The 27,478-nt window shown below is 35.3% G+C and overlaps 1 protein-coding gene across 1 annotated transcript in view; it reads left to right on the forward strand.

Moving 5' to 3' along the window:
- Positions 1-27,478, forward strand: part of AKAP9 (A-kinase anchoring protein 9) — a 101,767-nt gene that overhangs the window by 70,650 nt on the left and 3,639 nt on the right. Inside the window, exons 24-46 of the mRNA XM_083871724.1 lie at positions 372-584; positions 3,016-3,248; positions 3,876-3,995; positions 7,029-7,205; positions 7,328-7,432; positions 7,845-7,997; positions 8,260-8,439; positions 11,203-12,291; positions 13,258-13,398; positions 13,780-14,265; positions 14,683-14,746; positions 15,462-15,580; positions 16,351-16,542; positions 17,344-17,532; positions 18,183-18,327; positions 19,095-19,314; positions 20,292-20,442; positions 21,358-22,026; positions 23,744-23,943; positions 24,825-24,933; positions 25,806-25,991; positions 26,541-26,741; positions 27,123-27,355. Coding sequence (XP_083727850.1) covers positions 372-584; positions 3,016-3,248; positions 3,876-3,995; positions 7,029-7,205; positions 7,328-7,432; positions 7,845-7,997; positions 8,260-8,439; positions 11,203-12,291; positions 13,258-13,398; positions 13,780-14,265; positions 14,683-14,746; positions 15,462-15,580; positions 16,351-16,542; positions 17,344-17,532; positions 18,183-18,327; positions 19,095-19,314; positions 20,292-20,442; positions 21,358-22,026; positions 23,744-23,943; positions 24,825-24,933; positions 25,806-25,991; positions 26,541-26,741; positions 27,123-27,355 — 5,575 coding nt within the window. The remainder of the gene's footprint in view (positions 1-371; positions 585-3,015; positions 3,249-3,875; positions 3,996-7,028; positions 7,206-7,327; positions 7,433-7,844; positions 7,998-8,259; positions 8,440-11,202; positions 12,292-13,257; positions 13,399-13,779; positions 14,266-14,682; positions 14,747-15,461; positions 15,581-16,350; positions 16,543-17,343; positions 17,533-18,182; positions 18,328-19,094; positions 19,315-20,291; positions 20,443-21,357; positions 22,027-23,743; positions 23,944-24,824; positions 24,934-25,805; positions 25,992-26,540; positions 26,742-27,122; positions 27,356-27,478) is intronic.

The raw sequence follows: 27,478 nt of genomic DNA on the forward strand, positions 1-27,478 counted from the left end.
TCTCAAGATAGGGTAAAATGCATTGTAATACTGATTCAAGACTGGATTTATAGTGATTTATACTGAATTAATTTAAATTTCTTACTTCTACTGTGGTTATTACAACCATATCCTTGGCTTTGGAATTCCTGTTTGCTCCAGCGGTTTTGCACTGAGTAAAAATTAGAAGCTATATCTGGTGTTCTAGTATCTTTCCTGTAATTTGTTCATCATGAAAGGATAGCAAGGACAGGAGTAGAAATTGTCAGGTGTTGTGTTGAGCATCTAACCTACATGTGCATGCAGGTTAAAATACAATAGTAACTTCAACAAGAAAAAAAAAATTGTGTTTGATTGTCTATTAAATCTGCTTCCAAACTGATGTTTTACAGGCCTCATTGATGGTTATGCAGATGAGAAAGCATTTCTGGAAAAACAACTCCAGGAAAAAATAGATGTAATTGACCATCTAGAGCAAGAGCTGCTATGTACAGGTAACAAATTGCAGGAGTTAGAGGCTGAACAGCAGCAGGTCCAGGAAGAAAAGGAATTACTCTCCAGACAGAAGGACGCCATGAGAGCAGAGGCTGGGCCAGTAGAGCAACGTATGTATTCATCACAACCTTTCTATGAGATTTGCTTATACTTCCAAATAAAACAATGAGTAGTCTTGGCAAAGGCTTCTCCCTGTTGCCTTTGTGATCATTAATAAAAATGTGATAGGGCCAACTGTGATATTTTCACACCTGTTGCCTAATGTTAGCATGATAACTTTTCTTGATTTTTAAACAAGAAATGACTGAATTTTTGGAAGTGTTGAGAATTATAGTTGTTCTTTAAGTGAGATAAAGATTTATTTCCAAAATTTTGCTTTTATTTAGATTACCACTGGAGATGGAATAGCAACAATGGATAAAAATACTGTCTAAATACTTTCCAAACAGACTTAAAAACAGAATAGGAAGCATACCTACCAGAACATGATTGCACTATGTGTGATGGCTGTATTTATTTTAGTCATGGAAGATAAACTTTTCTAATGAATTCCTCTTTCAGGGAAGAATAGCAGAACAGTTGTATAATAAAGAAAGCCTTTTATCTACCAGTAATGAAAACTTTAAGCCCTGATGGTGAAAATTTCATATATATACCATGTCAATGTAATTTAACTAACAGCTTACTCAAAAAAAGCATTTGCCCTCATGAAGTAAATGTGTCTTTTAATTCTTCCTTAAACTAATAACTGAAATTAATATTTCATGTTTGAGAGGGGAAGAAAATTAGAACACTAGTGTTTTAAGAAGTACTGATCTTTCAAGGACTGCAGTGCTTACATTGTAAATAGCAGGTTGAAATTATAATTTTATTTTATTTTTAGAAGTTTATTCCAGTTTATAATTTTATAGATTGCATATCTTGTGTATCTGCAATTCCCTGCAATTTTCTGTAACAATGGAATTTTAAGAACAACCTGCTGCTTCCTACTCTGCAATAAAAAAGATCCTTGTCTATGGTTCCACTTTACTTATTTTTTGTATGGCTTAGGCTTCTAAATAAATTAAAGTTATTTTCATGTTTAAGAGCTGTAAGGATAAACAATTCTATAAATATGTGTAGGTACTTATATCATGCATACCAGAATAACTTGTCACATTCCTTAAGTTATCTCAACAGCTTTGTCATTAAATGCCACATCTATCTTTGGCTTCATTTTCTCTTACATTGTTGCACCACAAGAAAACTATAGCTGGCATGTGAATTACTTTGCTTCTTTTTTTTTTGTTTTCTCTCTCTCTATTCTCCTAGGCCTAGTAGATGCTGCAATCGATGCAGCTTCCCAAGCAGGTGTGTTTGTATGTTGCATGGCCAATCTGTAACTGGGTGGAAGACTTACACGTACTGACATTGTTAATCAGGATTATTGGGCTTTTGGCTTACTGACGTTACTTGTAATTCTTACTGGCCTGCAGCTTTGATGTTGTACTTCATACTGAGTTCTACATTTTGCTAACAACATTTCTTAAAATTTCTAAACATAATAAGCAAATTCATCAATAACCATCATCTTATTCACCTATGAATTACAGTTACTTAGATGGTATTGGAGAGATATTTTTGTAGTCTTTTATTTCTTTTTATTTCCAAATACAGCTGAGTCATTCACTGTGATAATTAAACATCTTATTGTATTGCTATATAATGGTTACCTAGAAATGAGAATTGGTTACATACGATGTAAGATGATGGTGCCTGAAAGATCTTTCTTCTTTAGTGAAAGTACATTTTATTGTTTCTGTCTAAATATCAATCCTGTTTTTAAGATTCTCCAAAAGTAAGTGCACTTTGCCGTTTGGGTTTTACCTCGAGGGGTTTGTATGGTTATTTAATAGGCACTGCAGTGGGCTGTGGCTTAAGAGTCTTAGAGTGGTTCGGGGCTTTCCTGTATATGTGCTTGCTGGCTTTTTCATGATGACTCAAAATTGGGCATTCATGCAGTGACTGATTTTGCAAGCTCCAGTTGCAGGTCAGTAATTTTCCTCTCTGTCTGCCCAGCAACCTTGCAAAGTCTTTCAGTATTTCCCTCAAATTATTTATATGTATCACATTAAATAATGAAATCTGGGAGTGGATTGATTTTGCTGGCAATGGGGATGAGAAGAGGGTTGGGTTTTCTGTGCGTCACTCCTGTGCTGACTCTAGCTGTGGTTTGACCCCATGCATTTTCTTTTCTTTTCAATTGTACGAAGACCTTTTAAATTATATGAAACTTAAACAGGCAAGTGATCTGATACAACTTCAGTAACAGTCCTTCAAAGACTACCTAAAGGATAGTAATTTTAATATAAATTTGCTTCAGTCACTATCGTGATTATTTCTCAGAAGAAGATATATTTTCAAAATAAGAAAAATAGTAAAAACCCAAGCCAGTTCACATCCTTCTGCAGATTACAGCATGGATACCCTGGGGTGTGGTTTTGCTTCATAACATTGCTTACTATTCATATCTAAAAGTAGTGATGCTTTTATTATACTCAGAATTACTGGAGGAAACAGAAAAACTAATGAAGGAAAAAATTGAAGTACAACGTCAAGCCGAAAAAGAGCATGATGATCTTCAGAAGCAAGTTAAAGTTTTGGAAATAGATTTGGAAGAACAGGTCAATCGTTTCATAGAGCTAGAACAAGAGAAAAATGCAGAACTAATGGACTTGAGGCAGCAAAACCAGGCCTTGGAGAAACAGCTGGAGAAAACAAGAAAATTTCTAGATGTAAGTATGGTAAAAGGCAGATATCGTGAAAGTGGGTGGCACTGCTACTGAAGTTTGGTTCAGGGAGCAATGATAATTTTTTTCAGATTTTGAGCAAACATAGGCAAATGATGGCAAACATAGGTAGTGTTGTAGGTTCCAGCCCAAGAATTAACATTTTAGGAGTTGAAAATTATTCAGAAGTGCTTGCTTAGGACACTCTGTATTTCAAGCAATTTATAGGTTTTTTTTTTTCTGATGGCTTTTTTGTAATATTTACCCAGAGTTAATTTCCATTTTGAATTTCTATTTTTTCTACATTTATCAAAGACAAAGAGTAGGGAAGAAATCATAAAATATTTGCTTACTGTCATTTGTGTGGTGTACCTGGAACAGAAGAAACAAACTTGTCATTTTTGTGAAGTATTATTTGGCGTGTATCTGCTGTGCTAATTTTTTGATTAAAAATATGAAATTTATTGCCTCAAATGATAAAGATGTTAATGATATCAGCAATAATTTCTGCTAGCTTATAAATGCTGATATTACTGTTACCAGTTTCTTACTAATGCAAGTTAGAAGTGATGATGCTTAACTTGGATAGTTTTTTAATCAAATGGTGTATCCACATACTTCCTTAACTTTCAGGAGCAAGCAATTGACCGAGAGCATGAGAGAGATGTATTCCAGCAAGAGATACAGAAGCTGGAACAACAGCTCAAGGTTCCACAAAGGAGTCAGCCTGTCAATGAACATCAAACCAGAGAGGTAACACATTTTATTACTTGTACTCAAGGAATATGAATGACAAGTTGACAGCTGTTAAGATATAATGAAGCCATTTTATGGTGTACCTACTCTGCAGACATTTGCAAGCCAGAAAAGTAAATGCCCTGAGATTGAAGGTGTTGCAGGAAAGTGGTGGAAATGTGTTTTGGGGTTTTTTCTAGGCTGTTTGGTTTTAGTGGAAGACATACAAAAACTTCTTGACTTTCTATATAGGCTCTCTCCTATACTTAGAAAATCCACTGTTCTCAAAAGCTTGTGGAGACATTCAGGACTATTCTAGCAATTTTGCATTATTATGTTCTTTGACGACAGTGTTCTTTACATTACATTCTTATGTTGCTTTTTGACATCCTGTTTATAGCACAGGTACACTGCTGTGGAAATGCAGTTACTGAGCTTTAACACCTGTGAAGTAGCACTCTGTGTGTACACCTGAACCTCCCCAGTGAAAGTCTGTTGGAACTGAAGCAAATGCAGTGACTGTAGAACAGCAGCTCAAGGGAATCACAGAAAACTCTTAAACTCAGCAAAATCAATAAGTGGCAGCAGTGCAAATCTATCTGTTATAATGCTTTTGCAGATTTTGTTTGATGAACTGCTAGTCAATTAAATTAAATTTTATTTTTGTGGATTTTCTTGTGTGCTGCTTTTTGATCAAAGTTGATACTTTTGCATGATTTCCTTGCTTGATTTTCAGTATTAAAATGCCTGCTATTACTTAGACTGTCATTTTCAAATCAAAGGTCTTACTGTAGTAGTTCAGTTGCTGTCATTCAACTCTTAAATATTAGCAATATTTAGTATTCTGTATTATATGAAATAGTGGAAGGTGTCCCTGCCTGTGGCAGGTGTGTTGGAACTAGGTGACCTTTAAGATCCCTTCCAACCAAAACCATTTTATGATACTAGGATATATTTTAGGACCACAGACAGTAATAGGACACAAATTGCTATATGTGAGATGAGCGTGTCAAAGTACTTATTTATTTGTAATTTCCAGATTTAGACCTGTGATTCACTGGGTTTCTAAATAAATTTTAGTACAAAGATTTGTATGAAATATGACATTGTTCAGTCAGTACTGTGGGATGTGGTTGTCATCGGCCTCTGTGAACAATGAATCATCTGGAATTAGCTGGGTACGTCGTGTTAAACAAACCATACAGAGCAATTCTACATCTATTTCCTTCTGTTGCCAAGAGTGTGCACACTCCTCTCCTGCTGACATTTTACAGAGATGGAGGTGGCTCTAGCACAATTAATTTTCCTGAATCCAGGATGTTAATTTTCGATTCATTTTGTTACGTTTCTGTTTATTATTTGTGGCATGCATAGCATATGAATTCCTGGTTAAAATTCTCACATTAAAAAAAAAAAAGTCCTATTTGTTTATAATCTGTTTGTAAAAATCATCCTGATTTATATGTACATATACACATACGTGCACACTCTTAAGCTGGCAGATATGCTTCAATGGAAATTTAAAACATACTGTAAAATGAAAGACAGATTTAACTGTGATTCAAATTTTGAGATTTGCACTTGATGTTTTTAAATTGGAATTTCTTGGTAGGCAGAAAGACAGTAAGATAATGTCTGCAAGCACCTCAGATGTAGGAGCTGGTTTAGATGTAGGTGACATTAAATGTGATATGCTGGAAATTATAGACAGGATTTTCAATAACGTATTCAATTTACATTCATCTTACAAATGTGCTGCATATTACTATATAGTATATTTTGATGTAACAGTATTCCTTGAAATATATATATATTTTTTCATTATTTATCATGCTTTTGAGAGAGCTGTTCTATTTTTTGTAGTTGCACATTTTTTTAAATCCTCTTCTGCTTTGAGGGAATGCCATGAGCATTTTCACTTGATAACTAAATTTGTTTCTTACTGTTGTTTCAGCTTCGTCAACTTATTCCAGGGAGGGTTGTTGTAGAGTCTGCTCTAGACTTGATTTTTATTTTTCCATTTCTCTCTCAGGACTTTTTTGAGGTCACTTCAGACTGTGATGTTACTCATGGATGGATAACGTCAATAATACCATCCTGTCAGCTTTATGTTCTGGTCCTCTTCTCTTCTGTCTCTTGAAATGCTTTGACTCTTCTACCTTTTGGCTACATCGTAACTTCCTAATTGTAAATACTGAAATCAGTTTCTTGAGTGGGACAAAGTTTACTTTCCCTATCTCTTGCTCAGTTATTCAGGTCTTATCTCTGTACATCATACTATGGATTTGTTATGCATCTTTCTTATCCGTAATTTCAATTAATAATTTCTGAAATACAGCTAGAAATCGATAGATAACACTATCTCTGCTACTTTAGTTAATATTTTAATATGTTGTTTCTGAGACACATACATCTGACCTACTGAGATTCAGAATGTTTGATTTAGATGTTTTGTCCCCCATAGAAAGTGAATTTATTACATCCATGACATCTGTTTGGTCCCATTTAAGGAACACAGCAAGAAAACAAAGCTTACTGTATTTTGTGGTTTAAGTATAGCTATTCTCTTCAGTATTAAAGATCCAGTGAGTTTTAGCATATTCCTGTATATCACTGATCAACTCCTTCTTTTGAATAATTTTGTCACAGATTTTTAGAACTATGATTTTCCTCTGAAGCCAATAGCATCTTGATCATAGGGTCGAGACGTTCCATCCATAGGTGTTAAAGGGATCATTTTAGTGGGCTGCATTGGGATGCTGTGCTGCTTGCTTTTAACTGACTACAGAGTCTGAAGGCTTCAGAAGGACAAGATCAGATCTAGAGAGTAGGCAATGTGGCACAGATCATACCACTTCTGAAATAATGCTGTTTGTACTTTTTGGATGTAATACCTCAGTATTCTGACTATATGTTCTGTTTCAACTAAAGAGTAGGAGTTTCGTTATGGGAGAAAAAGAGGAATATTTTCTTCCTGTCAAAAATGCATGGTGTTGCTAGTGAATCCTTTCGGTGCAGTACAATATAATAATCTTGCCATATTGTCATCAGGTTGAACAGCTAACAAATCATCTCAAAGAAAAAACAGACAAATGCAGTGAGCTTTTACTCTCTAAGGAGCAGCTTCAGAGAGATATACAAGAACGAAATGAAGAAATTGAGAAGCTAGAATGCAGGATAAGAGAACTGGAACAAGCCTTAATCATCAGTGCAGACCACTTGCAAAAGGTATTGCTTGGTTGAAATTTATCAAGGATCTGCTGCTTTCTTATTTCCTTGAAACCAAAATAGTGTGGTGGTTTGTTTTCTTTTTTTAATCTGATAACTATTAGTATTATTTCTGTTTATAGGTGGAGGAAAGGAAACAGTTTGGCACCATCGTTGTAAAGGGAGAGTTACCACTTGAAGTACAACTGCAAGCTGAACGAGAAGCTGTGGACAGAAAGGAAAAGGAGGTAAAATGCCTCTGAAAATTTCCATCTTTCCCCTTCTATTTTGGTTTGTCAGTTTTTGCTTTTTGTTGATCCTAATAGACTATACAGGTGACATTTTTCACAGTTAAAGAGACAGCAGTCTAAATCTCTTCGAAATTCTCTCGTGATCCATGATAGTTGTTGTTCTGTGTTAATATTTATGACTTGCAAGAGTGTTTCTGAAATAAAAATTCAGCCCAGTTGAGAAAAACTGATTTTTTTAGCAGTGTTTAAAATTCCATTCAGTTTAAGGACTCAGGACGTCACCAAGTACACATTCTTTTGTTTGTGCGTGGCAAACCAGTTTACTGTAGACATTGTACTTGAAATTTATAGCATTTAATTTTTGGTATGGCTTCCTACTCCTTTTCCTGTTCCTTTTGTTGAAACATAGGTCACGAACCTTGAGGAACAGTTGGAGCAGTTTCGAGAGGAGCTAGAAAATAAAAATGAAGAAGTTCAGCAATTGCACATGCAGTTAGAAATTCAGCGAAAGGAGTCCACTACACACTTGCAGGAACTTGAACAAGAGAATAAGTTGTTTAAGGTAACTGTGTAACAGAGAAGCCTAAGATTTAGTCTCCTTCCTCCACAGAAATAAGTTCTTTGAAAATGCCAAGACACCAAATTCTTTCTCTTTCTCAAGCATTCCACCATTCAACTTGCCAAAAATATTAAAAAGCAGATATGGTTACTTGTCATTCCATGAAATTTGTGTTATTTTAATTCCTACACTTGAAACACTCATAAAAGAATATACAGAAAATGCTATGTATGACTGTAACATGTTTTGTGGGGGGTTTTGGCAGGATGAAATGGAAATACTTGGACTGGCTATCCAGAAATCTGAAGAAACTGCCATAAAGGACCATCATTTAGTGGCTGGGAGGCTTGCTCACATCATGCAAGAAAAGGATCAGGAAATATATCATCTTCATGAACAAATAACGAAACTGCAACAGCAACTTGAAGTCACAACTGACAACAAGGTACATATTCTGAAATCTTTTTTGGTGTCTTGCTTTCTGCTGCTAGTTTAAAGGAAAGAAATCTCTCTGTCCCTCACCAGTTCATTATCTTCTATTGCTGCCTTAATTTAAAAATGCATATGCTTCGGTTTCAAGCCATGCTTTAAACCTAATCGCTTTTTCTTTTTTTAGTCTTGTTTATGACAGATGCTTTTTGCTTGCTTTTCTTTTTAATTATTCTCCCTTATTTCTACTTGAGTTTTTGCCTAAAATTCTTCTTCATTCCTTATTCTTCTGATAGTTCTGAGTATTTCATAGTATTTAGGTAGCTGAATTCAAGCTCAACATTCAATTTAGCATCTTCCCTCACATGACTTACATTCAGTGTTGCACTCCAGTGACATCTGCTGGATCATGTTGGATTTTAATGTATTTTTAGCAGTTGAACTTCTGAGCTCCATGAGCTTGTGTGAATGCTTTGTTCTCATACCAGTGCTGGCAACATCTTTCGTCCAATTTCAAGCATGGTGGTGCAAGCGAAATGCTGTGTTTTATTAGAAGTAGAGAGGAATAATGAAAGAAGCAGATTTCTCTTTTATTTACTGAGCTTTAACACCTGTAACTTTCTGTTATTTTTCAATTATATGTTTTTTTGATTATCAACTTCATCTTCTTTTGACTTGCTTTCATTTTGTACAGATAAAACACACTGATTTTTTCAGTGGCTGAATTATGCATTCTGACTATTTTAAATGTCATTTATTAGTCTTAAGCTTTCACTCAAAAGCAAGTTAAGAAAAGGCTTTCTGTTATCCCTTGGTAGCTGACTGAACATTCTACTAGGACTTATTGAATCCACTTAAACTGGGCTCTGACTTAGCTGGATAATTTCACTGAGTCTTTGTTCTAAATTCCGTTCTAGTGAAACTCAGTGAATAATGACAAAGTCTTGAACTGGATTTAGGAAACTGGATTTAGGAAATATCATACTTCAGTTCTGCTCTATACAATGACCCCAGTAATGGAGTTACACTTCTTGCCTTGAGAAAAGTAGTTATAATTCATTTTAATGAATTGGTTTTTCTCCTGTTACATGGAGCTTAATTTTCTTAATTTCATCCTCTGACTTGGTTTTATTTTCCAGGATATTAAATAATTACTCTGCTTGGTTATGATAGCATTATTAAATACTAATAGATTATTCTTAGGTTAATCCTGTTTCTAAGTCCCTTAGACATCTTCATCCCACTAAGTGCTTTTAATTACTGTGAGCCTTTATTCCATTATGTTATGAAGAACAGAAACTGTTATGCTGAGTTGATAGCAATCACCAGGATCACTGTGCTTTCTTCTGTCTGTGGCAGTGGGATTGAAACTATATCATCTTTAATATCCCTTCCAATGCAAACCAATTTTTGATTTTATGACTTGTTCAGATTTTATTTAGATTTTTTGCACTTCCTCTAGTCCGTGGATTTTTAAAATCAAGTTCTTGATTGACAAACCAGCCTTTCTACTTTACATGGTCACATTTTTTTTGTACATATTATATTTATTAAAAGTCATCTTATTATTCTATTTAACTAACTAAGCATAGTGAAGTATTAAGTGACAAAGGCAAAAACATGGCTATTTGAGTAATAAATTTAGTAATCTTTCATATTTTCTGCATTTTTTTCATATTCAAACAGGCTCTGTTAGAGTTCTTACCTATTTCAGGTACCATAACTGATTTTATCTTATATGTTTTTCTGAATATTTTGACATATTTTCTTCTGCCTTCTGCATTTCCACTGTAGAAGCACTGTTGTCTTCAGATCTCCAAACATTCACTTAAAAATAAAAAAAATCCATTTTGTCTCTTAGCCTTACTACTTATAGTCTTGTCTGTCTTTATTTTGTCTTTGTAAAGACGAAAAGACGAATTTTTTGTTATTCTTCTACATTCAAATGAAATTTGCTTTCACTGCAATTTAACAAGAAGGTTTTTTAAGGAATTTTCTTTCTTTTGCTGAGACTTTTTTATACATAATTTTATAAATTTCTTGGAATTTTGATCCCCTTCACAGCCTCTAATTTAGAAGTAATCTAGGAAGATATTGTTCTTACCCTCTTCATGTTTTCATGAGTCTCTGATTTTTGTTTGGATAGTCATATACATTATAAAATAAATACTTCTGTAACTTTGTCTCTTTCTACTTTGATTTAAACTATGGCACAAAGGAATGATTGTGCTCTGGGTCTGTGTGTACTACTTGCCCTACGTGTTTGCATGCACATCTGCATACATGTATGCATGCACACATAAACACACAAATACGTAAAACACGTATTTAGGATTGTGACAGAAAATGTCACAGCTGATAAGTGTTTTCTATTGTCTCAGATTATAAAGCATGTTACATTGGTATCTTTGAACACAATTAGTAAAAGGTGTATTTGTATGTAAAATACATATTCATCTAAATTGGGTGTGTCTTATATAAGCAAGTATTGTGAGCACTTAAAATTCACTGTTCTCTAGCTCTGTGAATATTATGAATGCTTTCACTTCATCTGATGCTTTAATACCTGTTTTTCTGTTCTTTAAGGTCGTGGACTACTTTCTCAGTCCTTTTTGAAGATGTCTCAATTCTCATTAAAGCTTTAGCAGAGACATCACATTAAGAAATTCATTGAGAACTTTCTTTTAAGAGATCTTTGAATGTTGGACTAAACTGTTTCTGTGAAGTCCAGGACAAACATGATCTGGGTGCTTTTGTTTGGCTTTTTTTTTTTCCCCAGGTTATTGAAGAGCAAAATGAGCATATACGGGAGCTTGAAGCCCAGATAGAATGTCTGAAAAGTGATCAAGAACGTGTGAAGAAAAAAAATTATGAGGAAGTAGAGCAGTTGAATGATGTAATTGATAAGCTTCAGCAGGAGCTGGCAATTATTGAACAAAAGATACCATCAGACGCTGCTGGTTTTCAAGAAGATGCTGACAGTCCAAAACACATACTTGAAGCAGTTCTGGCAGAAAAGGAAGCTTTGGAAAAGCAAGTAGAAAACATAAACGCAGAAGCGTCTCAAACGAAGAATGAGCTCGAGGAAACAAAGTTAAAAATGAGCCAGTTAAAGCAAGAAATAAGTATGTTAAAAAAAGAGCATGAAAAAATAACAGAGAAATATAAGTGTGCACTGGCCCAAGGTGATAAGTCAAAACCAGGAGACAGGAACAATGGAAAAACTGAACAAATGGAAGGAGGCTTATGTCAGGAGATACACTTGCCAGAGCAGTCCCAGCCTAGGACTTCAGATGAGAATGCAAGAGTCACCATTAGCAAGATGGAGATACAACTGCAGCAACTTCAGGAACGCATTAAACAAAAAGATTCAGAACTGTGCCAGTGCTACAATGAAATAAAAGACATGAAAGAGCAAAGCAAAGCTGAAAAAGAAACACTTAAGGAGAGGATATTAGAACTGGAAAAGACACTAATGGAGAAAGTCGCTGCTGCTCTTGTGAGTCAAGTTCAGCTAAATGCCGTTCAAGAGCAGAGAAGATTCATGCAGGAAATTCAGGAAACTTCAAAGTGTGTGAATGAAGCAAGCAAGAATGCCCAAACAGAGAGTTTGAGTGATAGAACTGAAAATGAGACAGAGTCAAAATTATCACTCTTAACACAGAGGCTTAGTGAGATGGAAGACCAACTGGCAATGGTAAATCGTAGCTTGGAGCTAGAAAAAGAAAAAGTAAAAGTTGCACAAAAGGAAGCTACAGTGAAAGAAGAAAAGTTCTTAAAGCTTCAGCAATTGCTAGAAGAAGTTAAAGAAAAACATAAAGGAGAGATACAGAAATATATTAAGCAAGAAGAAATGCAGACGTATCAGGTAAACAGATGCCATTTCCTCTTGTCTTATTTTCACTATAACCTGTTATTTTATGTAAAGTATAATGAAAGAAATGGTTATAATGAAAATAACCATAGGAAAAATCTGCTTTATGAAGCACTTTCATTTCTATATTATTCCTACAGTTACAAAGAAGAGTTATTTTAGGAGAACCCCATAATAATCCATTATGCATTAAAAACACCTTTTGATAACTGTAAGGTGGTTTTGAATTTTGGACATATTATTGCTTATTCTTAATTGGACTTGACAGAGAATGGAATATAGTCCACTTCTACATGGTGTGGAGGTAGAGACATAAAAATTAAAATGATAAAAACTGTCTAAGAGGATTCAGAATGATAGGGGAAGTGATACTAATTTGTCTATACAGGTGTTTTTGGAATGGAGGTTGTTTATTTATATATGTTTTGATTTTGATTAATGTTTTCTTGTTTTCCCATCTCAATTCCAAAGATATTTCCCTTCAGTAGCTTTTCCAGTATTCATTTGTCTAGATTTCCATGCACCAGTGGTTTATTGCCTCTCTATTTAGGACCATCAGTCGAAATTGACTCTGTTTGATAGTCCAAAAATGGGCTTGATGTCTCTGAATGTGAGTTTCAGCAATCACAGAACCCAGTATTGAACAAGAAAAATTTCTAAGATGCTTTATCCAAATACAAATTTAATGAATGTCATAAATATCTTATAAGTTAAATAATATTATCAGACCTCATTTCATACTCTCAGTAGGACCTTCCTCTCTGTGCTTTCAGTTTATGCTTGTAGTTTAGTAAACTGTAAGATAGTCTTTCCTCCCATGGTCTTAGGTTTATTTTTTTGAAGCTTTGTTACCCCAAATAACATACATTTGTCTTTTCACTTTGTAAGTTGGTGTGAAAGTGCTCAATGCTCTTAAAACTTGATTCTTTACCATTTTCTGTGTTTTGTGTTGCTGTATAGGTAGAAGCACAGCTCATGGAAAGTCAAAAAGAAAAAGTGCTTATTACTGAACTTAAACAAGTGAAAGAAGAGGTGGCTGCTGCTAAGGAAGAACTGAGCAGTTACAGAGAAAAGGCAGAAAAACTTCAGCAAGAACTAGCAGTAAGAACCAGAGTGTTCCATATTATATTTAAATCAAATAGCTGTACAGGACTTAGTATTCAAATATGCATGCTATAGTTTGGGATTTTTTAATCTTTTACTGCAAATGTCACCAAGAAAAACAGCCACTTAGTGTCTACTGTGAGTGGAACAGAGCTGATGCTCTAGATCTAATACTCACTCATTGCCAAAGTGCTTAGTTTTACTGCAGTGCAACAGCGCATCTAAGAGCTGTATTTCTTAGGAGATAATATTTGCCACCATGTGTCATAACTGCTTTAAAATAGAATTAATCTACCTGTAATGGTTTAGAGGGTTGCTTGAATTTTAGCTGCTTTAAATATTTGGAAGGATTCCAATTGAGATTCGCTGCATTTACAGGTAAAAGAGGCAAGTCTGATACATCTTCAGGGAGAGCTGTGCAAAGTCAAAGAGAACCTGGTTCAAGCAGAAGAGAGGCTTGCAAGTTACCTGAGAAAGGACAAAGAAATGGTGAAAACTGAAAGCAAGAAGGATGCAGAAATATCATGTGATTTGTCCACCAGTGAGTCTACTCTAACTGGAAACAGCTCCTCAACACAAACAGATGAGACTGTGGAAATCTCACCAGTCCTTGTTAAAAATGCAGAAATTCAAATTGATTTGCAAAATGAATCTTCTTCAGAAGAGATTGCAGAGATTGTAAGAGAATTTACTGAAAAAATTGACCAAATGCAGGAACTGCACGCTGCTGAAATCATGGACATGGAGACAAGGCATATCTCTGAATCTGAAGCATTAAAGAGAGAAAAGTTTGTTGCAGTACAAGTATTGACTGAAGAATGTAATACTTTAAAGGAAGTCATAGAAACTCTACAAGCCAAAGAAGTATGTATTTTATTTTTAATTACTGAAATACTTTGGTTCAGGCTTTTTTCCTTGCTGCAGAAATTCCCATTTAAAATCTGTAAAGTGTGAACTACCACATGCTCAGTAAAAAACTTCTAAATGTTCTAATGTTTCCATGGCCCTGGGAGAGGTTGTGAACCTCTTTCTCAGCATCTAAGTTTACAAGTATGCTCAACTATCGAGTGTTTCCTTGTGCTTCAGCCTTGAACCTGCCCTGTTCTCTGAAATGTAGGTTACCCTGTGGAATGCCATCTCTTTCATATTCGGTTTTATTACTTTGATTGCAGGGGAAATGGAACTATGAGTTTCATATTATTTCCTGCTCCTTAAAAGTTTTTTCCTTGTTGAGAGTGGATGAGGGGTTAAAGACTCAATTGTTTTCTTTTCTAAATACAGAGCATCCCAGTTTCTGGATTAGCACGTTCTCCACCACATCAAGCTAGAGATGGAGGTTCTAGTGGTAAGAAATTAGTTTTTACAGATTTAAAATACTATTATAAATTAAATCTGCTTTTTTGATATTAAGTTTACTGTTAACAAGTTTGTGTTGTAAGAAATCAAAACAGCTACTGCCCAGATTGAAGCAGAAGCCCATTGCACCAGCAACAGGTTGTGAGCATGCCATGTCTATTAATTTGGTACAAAAGGAAAATGTCTGGAGCAAAGATGGGTTTTAGTTGAGGCATCAGATGCTAATTATTTTATTTTCCATTGGAGTTTCTATATCCTTCCTAGCTATTACATTATCTCTTCAGCATAGTTTCATCATCTCCTGACAGTATTTAAAGCTACAACTCCCTAGCAGTGGGAGATGATGAGACGTATTAACTTGTCCAAGTGTAATAATATTATTAGAGTGATCCTTTTCGTAGGTAAGGCTAAGCACATTAAGAGTGGGTCATTTGGCAGAAGTGTTTATAAAAGTAGTTGTCTGGTAGAACTAAAGTAGGATTTTTAAGTGTGATTGTGATTTTATTTTTTGGTTTTCTTTTGCTGTTACTTCTTTGAAACTGAAAAACAAAAACTGTAAAACAAGTGGTCTCCAGGCTTAGAATGAACCCTTAGTGACATGCAACTACCTGTTAAAACAACAGATAAAAAATAATTTTTTGATGCCTGTTCTTCAAAGCTTCACCGTAATCCAGCTTTCATGTTTTTCTCTCCTTTTATTTTAGACTCCAGTTCAGACTGGAGTCAAGGAATGTACCTTGCTCAGACCCAGGGATCCGACACAGTATCTGAAGGAATAGATGAAGGTGAAACTTCAACAGATTTACTTCCAAAAAAAATTAAGGTAAAATAGACTCAATCTTTTTTTTTTAAGGAACAAGAGTGATACTGCTTCTGTTTGATCATTGATCATTGAACATTGATAAGAGAGCCATTTAGATAAGTTTAGTGTTGACAATTTTAATACATTCTCTTAACAGTGATGTGCATTTTTGCATTTTAAATTAGGCTAAATATGAGTTTGATATCTGTAGGCTTGTTCTCAGTTATGATTATGAGAAATAAAACTACTGTTATAATTTATTGCAATTTTGTTGTATTAACAAAAATGTCATGCTCATATATTACACAATTTTATAGATTCTGTTTTTATAGCTATATTATGAAAGCAAATGTGTTTATTATAAACAGTAAGGGTATCATGCTTTAATTACATTTTTTTAAAAGTATTTTGTGACAAAGCCCTACCTTCATAGTAATTTCAAAAAGTGAATGACAAAGCTCACCTGGAAGCTTCCCAGGACTGTTTTTAAAATGTTGGTTTCCATTAGTAGCTCTTTTAAAAATAAGAAATTGATTTGACAGATGTACACTGGAAAATTTTACTTGAAACTGAGGAAAAATACAACTATTTAATAAATTTCTCTGTGATACATATAAAGGACTGGGTGACACTTCCGTCTTTGCTATGAGGGAAGCATTGTTTCCTTAAGCTGTTCAAATTAGAAGCACCAGTTTTCCAATACATATGAAATAAGATTGCATTTATTATTGTTGTTATTATTATATGTTGTTATTACTGGCATTACTGATTTCTTGTTGCTTTTATTGTAGGGTTTGCTGAGAGCAGTCCATCATGAAGGCATACAGGTGCTATCTCTCACCGAATCTCCATATAGTGAAAAAGATCTGTCACCTCATAAGCAAGGACGAGAATCTTGGCTGGAAGAAAGAAAAGCTTTCCTAAGCACCATCTCATCTTTGAAAGACCTTATTGCAAAAATGCAAGTTCATAGAGAAGCTGAGGTATAAATAATATTGTAAGATTCTATATGAATAAAAAATAATTTATTATAACCTTCTAAGACACAATCACTGTTCGGGTTTAAATGCTAAAATATTCTGTTACAAGGCAAAATATTTTTAAAATGTGCCATAAAACTCCATATTGCACTTCATGATATTACAGTTTATATTTGTTCTTCTGTGGATTGATAACTTTTGACTGTATGGGTCCACCTTTTAAGAAGAATTCTATTTTGAATCATGTTCCAGTAGTAGTTTAAATAGAATTTTAATGCTGTTATTTATTGGCTTATTAATCAGTAATCTGTTAAAACTTTTGCTTGTTAAAGTACCCCAATTAGACTCTTGGATATGTACAGGTAGTTTCTATTACTTCAGCATTTACTTTAGCATGCAAAGTGGGCAGATGAACTTCGTGTCATTTAAAATTAAATCTTTTTCATACACAATATCTGCACACTACCACATAGCTCTGTGAGAGCCTAGGGAGAGACATGTAATATATGAAAAATTAAAAGAATAGTCTGATGTGGTAACCTCAGTAGTAACTATACTGGGCTAAGTTTTCAGTTACAAGAAGCTAAATTGCCTCCATCTAAAACAAAGATAAAAATTTAGCATTTGGGAATGCAGAAAATTTTGTAATGTGTACAGTAAATACATCCATTTGGATGGATGAAATTTACACAGCTATTAAGAAAAGTTAAATGTTGCACTGAAAACACGCACACTACATAGAATTATAATGATGTAATATAATCTTTCAGTTTGGCTCTTTAAATTGTTTTTTTACCACTGCAGATCTGTGCAAGTACTGAATCTCCTGAAGGTGTCTCAGACTGGCGAGGAGAACTTCTGCAAGCCATTCAACAGCTCTTTGTGAGGGAACAAAATGTTCTCCTTGCTGCATTTCAAACTGAACTTGCAGAAATGGGCACAAGAGATGCAGTGATATTGATGAATCAGTTAGAGCACAGACTACAAGAGCAGGTAATATAAAATGTACTGTAGTCAGAGTGTTTGTCTACATTAGATTCTAATTTTAAATTTAAAAATCCATTATAAATATATGTATTAATAGTAGTTTTGACAGTCTAAGGATGAAAACAAAGTCAGATTTGCAGAAAGAACTGGTGTTTTTTAAAAGAAAAATTATGTGGCATGGGAAAGAAACTTATGGATACACAAGTTACAGAATATGGACAGCCTTCAGAGATCAATTTGAATTAAACAGAGTTGTCCTGAGTTTGATGTCATTAAATTAATTACAATTATTTTACACTGTCTAAGAGAAAAGGTAGCTTGATATACAAAATAATTTACGATAAGAGAAAGTGATAAGACTTCTATGAGACAGACAAAATAAGTCAGTTATCTCCTCTGGAATGTGGAAGGATTAGTGAGGAAATTGCAGTTTGCCAGAAAAGTGATAGTTCTTTTCAGTCTGTAATTTTGATGCCTAGTAGAGAAATTTAAAAAAAAAAATAACAAGCAGTTCTTCCAAATGTTGTAATACTGACTTCATTGAAAATGTTTTGAATATATATGCACTATCAATATATAAATAAATGTGATGTCAACACCACAGATATTCTCGTAAAATCTGGACTTTTATTTTGAAATGTTTCTAATGCTAATAGGCTACTAACCAGAGAGCATCAATGGACTATCTTCAGAATGCAGACAGAAGAAGTTTGCTGATGGAGATTCAAGTATTACATGCTCAGATGAACAGTAAAAAAAGTAACCCAAAGAGAGAACCAGAGATTGATTCAAAAAGCCAAGGTGACTTCTGTGGTAATATATGTCTGTTTCCAAAAGCTTTCAAGACAGTGCTGATAATGTTGTAAGTGACAAAAATGGTGACTTTCTTTGGTCTCTAATTTTGATATGCATGTTCTGAACATGCTTTGTGTACTTTCCATCTTCTTCAATCTTATTTGACTACTTTTGCAAAATTTAAGCTATAATCTGTGTTCTTATGACTTGTATCAAACTGAGAGTGATACAAAGTTATGTTCAACTGCTATAAGAATCCAGTTTGAATTTTAAGGCTATTTTCCATGTATATGCTTCACTGTTTAGGTTCAGCAAGCTTTGAAATTATCTAACTCGGATAGTCAGTCATAATGCAGAAACTAAGAAGCAATTAGAATGAAGAACAAAAGGTTCAGAGAACAGGTATAGTTTAAAATTAAGTAAAGCTGACTGTCTGTCAGTGTTTAGTTACAAGTATTAGGTCACAAGTATGCATATGTAATATAACTAACTTAAATTATGTTAACCATTATCCGGATAATGCATATTGCTATAGTTGCACACATCTTACAGCCTTTAAGAAATAAAGAAGATGAAGTGGTTTCATGAAAGTATGAAAGGTACTCAAGTATAGAAGTCATGGGTTTGTTTTTATTGCACTACTGAAAGAATATATTATTTTAAAATATCACTCTTAATAATAGCCTTGTGGCCATGCTCTGGCTAGGAGAAGCTTTACCCAAACACAGTGTGTTTTTATGAACTAATTTCCATATTAATGGTGATCTCTTTAGAAATGCTAGAGTATAATATGCAGCAGAAGCAGTTGCAAATTCTGGAGATGCAAGTGGAGCTCCGGAGTATGAAAGACCGAGCAGCAGAGCTTCAGGAGCAGCTGAATTCAGAGAGGATGATGGGTGCAGAGCTGAAGAATGAACTTGCACAAGCCAAACTAGAGCTTGAAGCAACCCTTAAAGCACAGCACAAGCACTTCAAGGACCTAGAAACCATCAGGTGTGGCTTTCAGTGCCAAGCTGTCTGTGTTGACTGTGAAGATTATCTTTCCTAATCTGAAATCCTAATACTGATTTTATTAAGGGACTTGATCTCATGTAGTATAATTGGTTCTCAGTATTTTTGTAAAACCTACCTGACAAAAATAGACTTTTTACATTTTACAAAAAATATATTTCAATTCATAATTTGATTTAATACTTTATTAATTATCAAGTTCCTTTTAAAACTTTGTCACATTAGACTACTGTATACAAGCTAATAAATAGACCATATTTATTTCTAATCTCCATGAACATGGAAAAAAAATTGCAGAGTTAAGATGACTTTGCAAGTACTTCCACATGAAATACTTTTAAATGTTGCCCTGGCATGGTTGATAGCAGAAGCCACAGATTTGGCACTTAGGAAAGCCATTATTATTTATGCCTGAAGCAGAGGGATGTGCCCATGAACAGTATCTTAATGTTCAGCTCTGAGATACCAAATTAAGCTGGAGTTTAAATTGGGATTACTTTACAGATTACTTTATACCCTTTATAGACCATCAGGAGCAAGTTTCTTTCGCAAACAGATGCAATAGTGATTTGCAAAAAAAAGAAAATTGGGATCATAGATTTTTTTCCTCCTCCCCCAGTTTATTTTTTCCTTTGAGAAACATGGCAGCAAGATGCACTTCCATGGCGTTCTTTAAGATTTTGGCCCATGCTGGATTAGGTTGAACACTTAACTGCCTCTGAGCCCCCACAAGTGGCAGCTACATAGGTAGCAGGATGGGCACACTTTCTGTAGTTCTTGAACTATGCAACTCTTTTGGTCTTGTCTTGTCTTGTCTTTCTAAATAGGCTTTTCACTGTTACTCTACTAGACTAGCAGTGTTTTCAGTGCGCAGGATGGAATAAATAACAAGTAACTGACAGTATCGAGACAGGATTAGAGCCATTGCCTAATGTAAAGTTTGCCCATTTCTCTTTTAGGACTGAAGTCAAAGAAAAAGCAGCTGAGCTAGATATTCTTAAGGATACAATGGCCAATGAACAGAAAAAATCAAGAGAGCTACAATGGGCTTTGGAAAAAGAAAAAGCTAAAATGGAACGCAGTGAGGAAAGAGGAAGAGAAGAGCTTGAGGTATTCCATAATTCCAAATATCTTGGGACATCAAGGAGCATGAAAATACTATTTTGGTTAACATTTCATCTCAGCTTACATTTTTGTCCAATGCATGCTTCATGTTCTGTCTTCAACTGTAGTATTATATCATCTAGAGCTAAAGAAAAATGTATAGAAGCTGTGTGGCAAAGTATGAAGTAGGCCCAATGCACATTCCATTTAAATCAATAGGAATTTTACTGTGCTTTTCAGGCCCAAGATTAAAAGATTCTGTAATGGTTCTCCGTTATTCAAGGGGACAGGATACTGCTGATATGGCTACACCCATCCCCTACCACAGCCTAACTCACAAAATACAGTATTTAAGAGTATGATTTAAAAAGACATATTGATTGTCACTATTTTAAAAGTCTGCAGTTTCACCTCATGAAAATCAAACTAGGGAGCTTACTTTAGGAGAAAATGCTTCATTACTATATTCATTGGTACCTCTGCAGTATTTGCTATAGTGAAGGGGAGAGCAGGTATCCTGGTACAAGACAAAAAAACAAAAAAGCAATAACTTCAACAGCATAGATTTATTTACATCTTGAAATCCAAAGCTGAAAAACCATTTTCCCAGTTTTTGAAAGTAAAAGCAGATGGCTGTCTTCAGCTTCAGAATTACAGTTGTTTGTATCTCGCTATAAAAGATATGCATCTCGCTATGCATTTAAAAGATTCTTTTATGAAATAATCTGATTTTAGAATTAAAACATCTGTAATGTATTTTAGTATCAGATGTAACTGCAGCATTCAGAGTATTGCATGATTTGTGAACAGCAAACCCTGTTAAAAGCAGCATGTGTAGGGTTAGTGTATTTGCAATTTGCAGAAGATAGTGGAAAGTATGCACAAACAGCGTTGATCAATTCTTATGTTTTCTTTTGAAAGGACTTAAAATTTTCTCTTGAAGATCAAAAACAAAAGAACTTAGAGTTAAGTAAACTTCTGGAGCAAGAGAAACAGCTGTCAAGTGATCTGCAACAGAAAATTGAGTCCCAAGAAGCCCTCAGTGCTGCCCAGCTGTCACGTGAGCGAGGCCGTAATTCTGAGTTGCAGGTGCTTCTTGAATCAGAGAAGGTTCGAGCTCTCGAAATAAGCAGTGCCCTAGAAAGGGAAAAAGAGCTATGTGCTCAGCTTCAAAGTGCTGAAGATAAGGGACAAGCTGGAACACCTAATCCATCTGAGGAATTGCTTAAAGAGCTACAGAAGCAAATGGATGAAAAGCATGACCGTATAGTGGAGTTAGTAAGTGAGATGGAGAAGTATAAACTGGAATCTGTGCAAGTGAGACAGCAAATGGAAAAAGAAAGGCAGATCCAGAGGCAAGCATTACAAGCAGAACAAGATGCTAACATAGTAGTACAGAAGAAACTCCATGAACTGGAGTCCAAAGTAGAAGACCTTCAGTGGCAACTTGGAGAAAAGAAGCAAGAAGTTCATAAATTAGGAAATGAAACAAAGAAGTTGCAGGAAATAATCCAAGATCTACGGAAAAAAGAGCAGGAGGATGAAGGAAGAAAGGAAGCTGAAAGGACACCAAGCCACAACCCAAATGAGGTACAGTAGGACTGAAAGTAATGTGTAATATTGAAATATGCAATTTAGCTTTAATTTTTTTGCTCAGTCATTGTGTATTGACTCAAGCTATAAAATAGCCTGCAGATTACAGAACATGGGCACCAAAAAATGTAAAATGAAAGAAAGCATTCCAGTTTGCTTCCTAAAACTATTCACATGCTTCCTCCTGAGGGTGAAGTTATAGAAGTATATAAGGAGGAGCATAGAAGTGTATAAGAAGGAGCATGAGCAGGAGAAATGGATCTGGCTGTATACACACACTTTTTGTCTCAGTACAGGAGAAGAACATTTCCTGCAACCAGTTGCAGGAATGAGCTGTCCTTACTCAGGAATGCCCCAGGTCACTGCCCTTAATCTTCAGTTCATAAACTGCAAGGGGTCTTTGAAACATTAGAAGTGATCTTCCAACAGCTTCAGTAAATAAATAAGTAAGCAATCAAAAAAGCATATGTGTATGTTAGCAAACAAAATAGAAGAAAGAAATCAATGCAAAAAAATCAATTTAAGAAATATTCTAATTTTTAGATTAATTAAAGTGGTAACTCTGTTGCCTCTAAGTTTTTCAGTTAAAAGTGAAGAGTCATAAAAGGTCAGGGAAGTTTTAAAATTATTTTTAAATTACTTTTAGAACTTTTTTAGAACTTGCCTATAAAAGGTAGGTGTTGCTGGGTGAATGATTTGTGGATAGTCGCAGAGAGGATTGATGGAGACTTGCTTGCCTCTTTACTGACCATGTTTTGGCACATCCTGACATCATTCTTTTTTTTACCGGTTATTTGTATGTGGACCCAGGAAGGAAATTTTTCTTTTCATCTAATTTGGCTACTGATTTTTGTCTTCTGAAGCATTGGAAACTACCCACAGCCAGAGGCAGGATGTTGAGTGTATTGATAACTGTGTCAAGCAACAGCCTTTCTGCCATGCTCAGTTTGTGCACTTTGTTCTTCTGCACAGAGGGAACTGCCAGCACTGTGGTCAGCAAAGAGTCTTCCCTTGGATCAGGTTAGCAGCAGCTGTTGAGGTTTTTTCCCTTCCTCATCAGCAGATAGTCTCATCTATTTTTCAGGATCTGCCTGGAATTTCAAATAATGAATTCTCCTGCTGTTTTCTGTGACATTTGCTAAACTCTGTAGGGCAAACAGCCAAAGGTAGAGCGGTGGACTCAGGTTTCTTTGTGAAGGATTGCAGTTCTTCCATGGCAGTGTTGGGAGGCTCTGGGAACGCCTAGGAACACCTCTTCACTGCATTGTTTTGCTTGTAGTAGCATCAGTGGTGTGGTTGCCTGTGACTGGACTGACCTCCATGACCATGGTGGTCTTTTTCAGCCCCTGTTCTTTGGACTGTAAATTGGTTACCAAAACACATAGGTCCAGTTGCCCAAATTTCTTGCACAACTGGTAAAGGAGCTGCTAATGGAAGAAACAGAAAGGCTTGGTGACATCCTGCTGAGTTTTTTGACTGGTTTCACACTGTAGCTCCATGATTGCTAGATCTTAGTTAAGAAAGACACTAGACCTTTCACAAATGATAATTTAGTGGTATATTACAGCAGTGTTGTAGTCACACTAAACTTCCTTCTCTGTCAGAATTATCTGTTTTTCAGTTTCTGAGTGTGTTTCAGAAACACGTGTTTTCATTTTACAGCATTGGATCACATACATTATATATATATATATAAAAACTTATTTCTTTCCAGACTACCTGGGATACACCCAATGACAGAACAAGAAATTGGGTTCTGCAGCAAAAAATGGAAGGAGCTGAGACAAATGAATTGACTTACCACACACTGACAGGAGAGCTCTCTGCTGCTACTGAAATTCTGGAAAAAGTCAGACAAAAGCTGCAAAATGCATCTCCAAAGCTGAAGCAGTTGGCTTGGAAAGCTGCTAGCAGGTTAGACCAGACTTCAGCCATTTGCTTTTGTAAATAGCAGCCAGCAAGCTAAGATATTGGGTTTGAATCATAATTCACAGACTGCAGGATTTAATTGAGTTTGGGGTTGTTAGTTTTACTGTGTGTGCTGTTACTTGAGATATACTGATGGAAGACAGGATCACAGAGTACCAAATGCTGCTGTAAATCCTGTTTATTTTAATAGCGTCCTTTTTAAGGCACAGCAAATTTGTCTTCTTTTTCCTCCTAAAAGTGGTAAGGTTTATCTGGGTATGGTGCAGGTAGATGAATTTAAAATAGTAATTAAACAACTCATCATGTATAAGGGGATGAATATAGGGATTATTGTTCTGAATCATCCTCCTTGGGGAAAAAGATAATTATGGTCAAGTGAAACTGATCTTGATTCTTATTTTTGGAAGGTTACTATCTCCGTAAGATTAAAAAATATCATGATATCAGGTCCATGGGAGGTTTGAATCTGTTTTTATTTTGCTGTGATGATCATTTAATATTCAGCATTCCTTCTGAAACATTTGGGCAAAGCAGAATGCAATGTATCTGGGAAATACCCTAGGATTTTGATCACACACATTCAACAGATCTGTGGGAAGCAGAACCACTATTTTAAATTTGCTCCATGTAGAATATCCCAGTCTACAAATGAATGGAAACTGTTCTATACACTTTTTTTAAAATCAAGACAAGTTTGTTTAGAGTCATTTAGCAGTCTTGAAAATGTTGCCCTGCCTTCAGTCTCCACTCCAACTGCTGAAGTCACTTGCTGTAGATCCAGTGCATAGGAATCCACAGAAAGTCCTGTTAGTCTGGCTTGGGCTGTCAGAATTGATCTGCTGTTGAAACACTCCCTTTTGTTTCAGATTGAAGTTTGAAACAGCAGATGATCAAGACTTCATTGCAGTACAAAATGCTATTGAAGAAGTTATTTCAGAACTGAAAATACTGCCTGGATTGTCCAGTCTGGAAGAGGTGAGAGTCAATGCTGTAACTTTGATGGGAGAGTTTGGATGAAGAGCTGTAAGCAGAAACTGCAAGGAGTTTGTAAGCCTGTACTTATTCAGGTCTTTACTTTATAGAGATAAAATTCCAGCGAGTGTTCTGACTGGAGTTTGTAAAGTGTGAAAACCTCTTTCCTGTTCTTTTTTTTCAATTTTAATACATTTAAACTGATTTTTCAAGTTTCAAATCAAAACTTTTCTGATTTCATTTTAAATTTCTGCATCTCGTGGCTTTTTCTTTAAGAAAAGCTGTTTTCCTTTCAGCAGTAATCCTGTAACTGAAGAAACTTTTCTCAGTTTTCTCTGATATTAGAATCAACATATAGTATTTACTGTGTTGTGTTGACACAACACATTTACTTAAACTGCCCTGTATTTACCAAAGGAAAAGCCATTGAAGATTGAGTGGTGTGCAGCTGTGTAAAAAAAATGAAGTGAGGTAATCTGTTGCAAGGAATTTGGTAATATTTGATTTTTAAGTGAGCTTGATTTAGTCCTTTCCTATATTTTAAGCAAAGGTTTTCAATATAACTTCAAAAAAGCTTTGAGGCTTTTCTTTTCCTCTAAGTTAGATAAACACAAACATAGTAGAAAACTTTGCAAATCATGATAGCTGGTACAATTGACCTTGTATGAAAATACTCTGTTGTAATGTACAAGATAAGTATAGACAAGAAAGTCACAATAATCTGTAGTTTACATGTACACTGAAGTTTTTTGTATACGAATTGATACAAAGCTATTGTCATTATCTATGAAAGTTTTTCACCGTAAGCCAGTTATTTTCAAATTGGCAGCTTGGATCTAATAGAAGTTGAGTTTGGTTTTCTTTCTTGCTCGTAGCTGAAGCTGGTGCTGCCACCAGGGACTCCCTCCAGCTCACTGACTGAGAGGCTGCTGAGGCAAAATGCTGAGCTGACGGGCTTTGTCAGCAGGCTGAGTGAAGAGAAGAATAATTTGAGGAATGCTGTTATGAAACTGGAGGAAGAACTGAGAAGATACCAGCACAGACAACCTTCTGCAGACTATGTATGTCTTCTGTGGTGCTGATCTAATGAGTTATGTATAGAGACATAAAGGCATAATTTCTTGTCTTAGTCACTCAGTTGAGAGTGATCAAGTCTTTCTTGGCTTCCCTCTACAGAGTAATTCTGAGTGAGTTATCCTTATTCAGTGGTCAGTGTGTCTCAACTCACTCTTTAAAGTGTAAAACTTCGTGATTTTACCCAGCTTCTTTTTGTTTACTCTTTTTTTTTTTTTTAATGCTTTGTGCTGTTCTTTTTTATCTCTATCTCATCACCATGATAAGCAGATCCAGATAGATCCAGATAGCTTTCAAGATCATGAAGCTAGTAAGATCCAGTTGAGGGGAATTTTTTTTGGGAAAAGCTGTATTTTTCTGGGACATTGATTGGGTACTGTTTTTGAGGTGTCATAGTGCAAGGGTGGCCTCAGATCCAACCACTGAATAGTTTTTCTCATTAATTTTATGGGCTCTCCACCAAACCAATGATCAGATTGACATGGCCTAAGCTTTTCCAAATTATGTCGTTCAAATTCAGTTTCCTTTGTCTTCAGTCTTCTAGGCACTCAGCAGATGTTGGAGTTAATATTGATACTCTTGTTGCTTCTGAGAAGGAAATTTGGAATAGAGAAAGGCTGTCTCTTCAGAAATCCTTGAAACAAGCTGATGCAGAACTCTCCAAGCTGAGAGCAGAGCTCAGGAGTGAGGCTTTCCTCAGAGAACTGGGATCAGACACTGAAAATGCTGTTTTAAGGGTAAGAAAGTTTTTTTTTCCCCCCACATACTAACTACAGCTGCTTTTAAAATTTTGATTTGGGCTTATTTTTCATTTTGTTCACTCTGCTTTATTCTGAATAAAAACAGATTAATTCAGCTTTAAAAATTTCATCCTCAGGTACCTATTATTTTTTCTCTCCAAGAACAATCTATGTTGTCCTTTTGCGTATGCTCTATTTCTTGCTGTTTAGGTGATCCTCAATTGCATTCAACAAGTGTGAGCAGCAGCACAGTCTTCTCCATGGTACTGAGAAATGAATAATCACAGAAATACTGTTGAAGTAACAATGTCAAAAGTCTTGGAACTGTTGTGATTCCTGGAGCTTATGGGGCTTTTTTGTCTTTTTCTCTTTTTGCAGAGAATTTATGGCAAATACCTACGAGCAGAGAGCTTTAGAAAAGCTCTCATATATCAGAAAAAATACTTGCTGCTGTTACTAGGAGGATTCCAGGAGTGTGAAGAAGCCACGCTGGCCCTCATAGCACGGATGGGGGGACAGCCTTCCTACACAGACCTTGAAATCATCACACATCATTCAAAGGGTTTTACACGATTTCGCTCTGCAGTCAGAGTCTCCATTGCAATTTCAAGGTAAACTGGAGGAAGTTACATTTCAAACAGATGTGACTGTGCTGTTTAATATATACTTTTCTAGCTCTCTAGTGAAATCTAGATACTCATATTCCATCATGTTTAAATGGTATATTTTTGGTA

The sequence above is a fragment of the Zosterops lateralis genome (assembly GCF_965231275.1).
Source record: "Zosterops lateralis genome assembly, chromosome: 1".
Taxonomy (NCBI): domain Eukaryota; kingdom Metazoa; phylum Chordata; class Aves; order Passeriformes; family Zosteropidae; genus Zosterops; species Zosterops lateralis.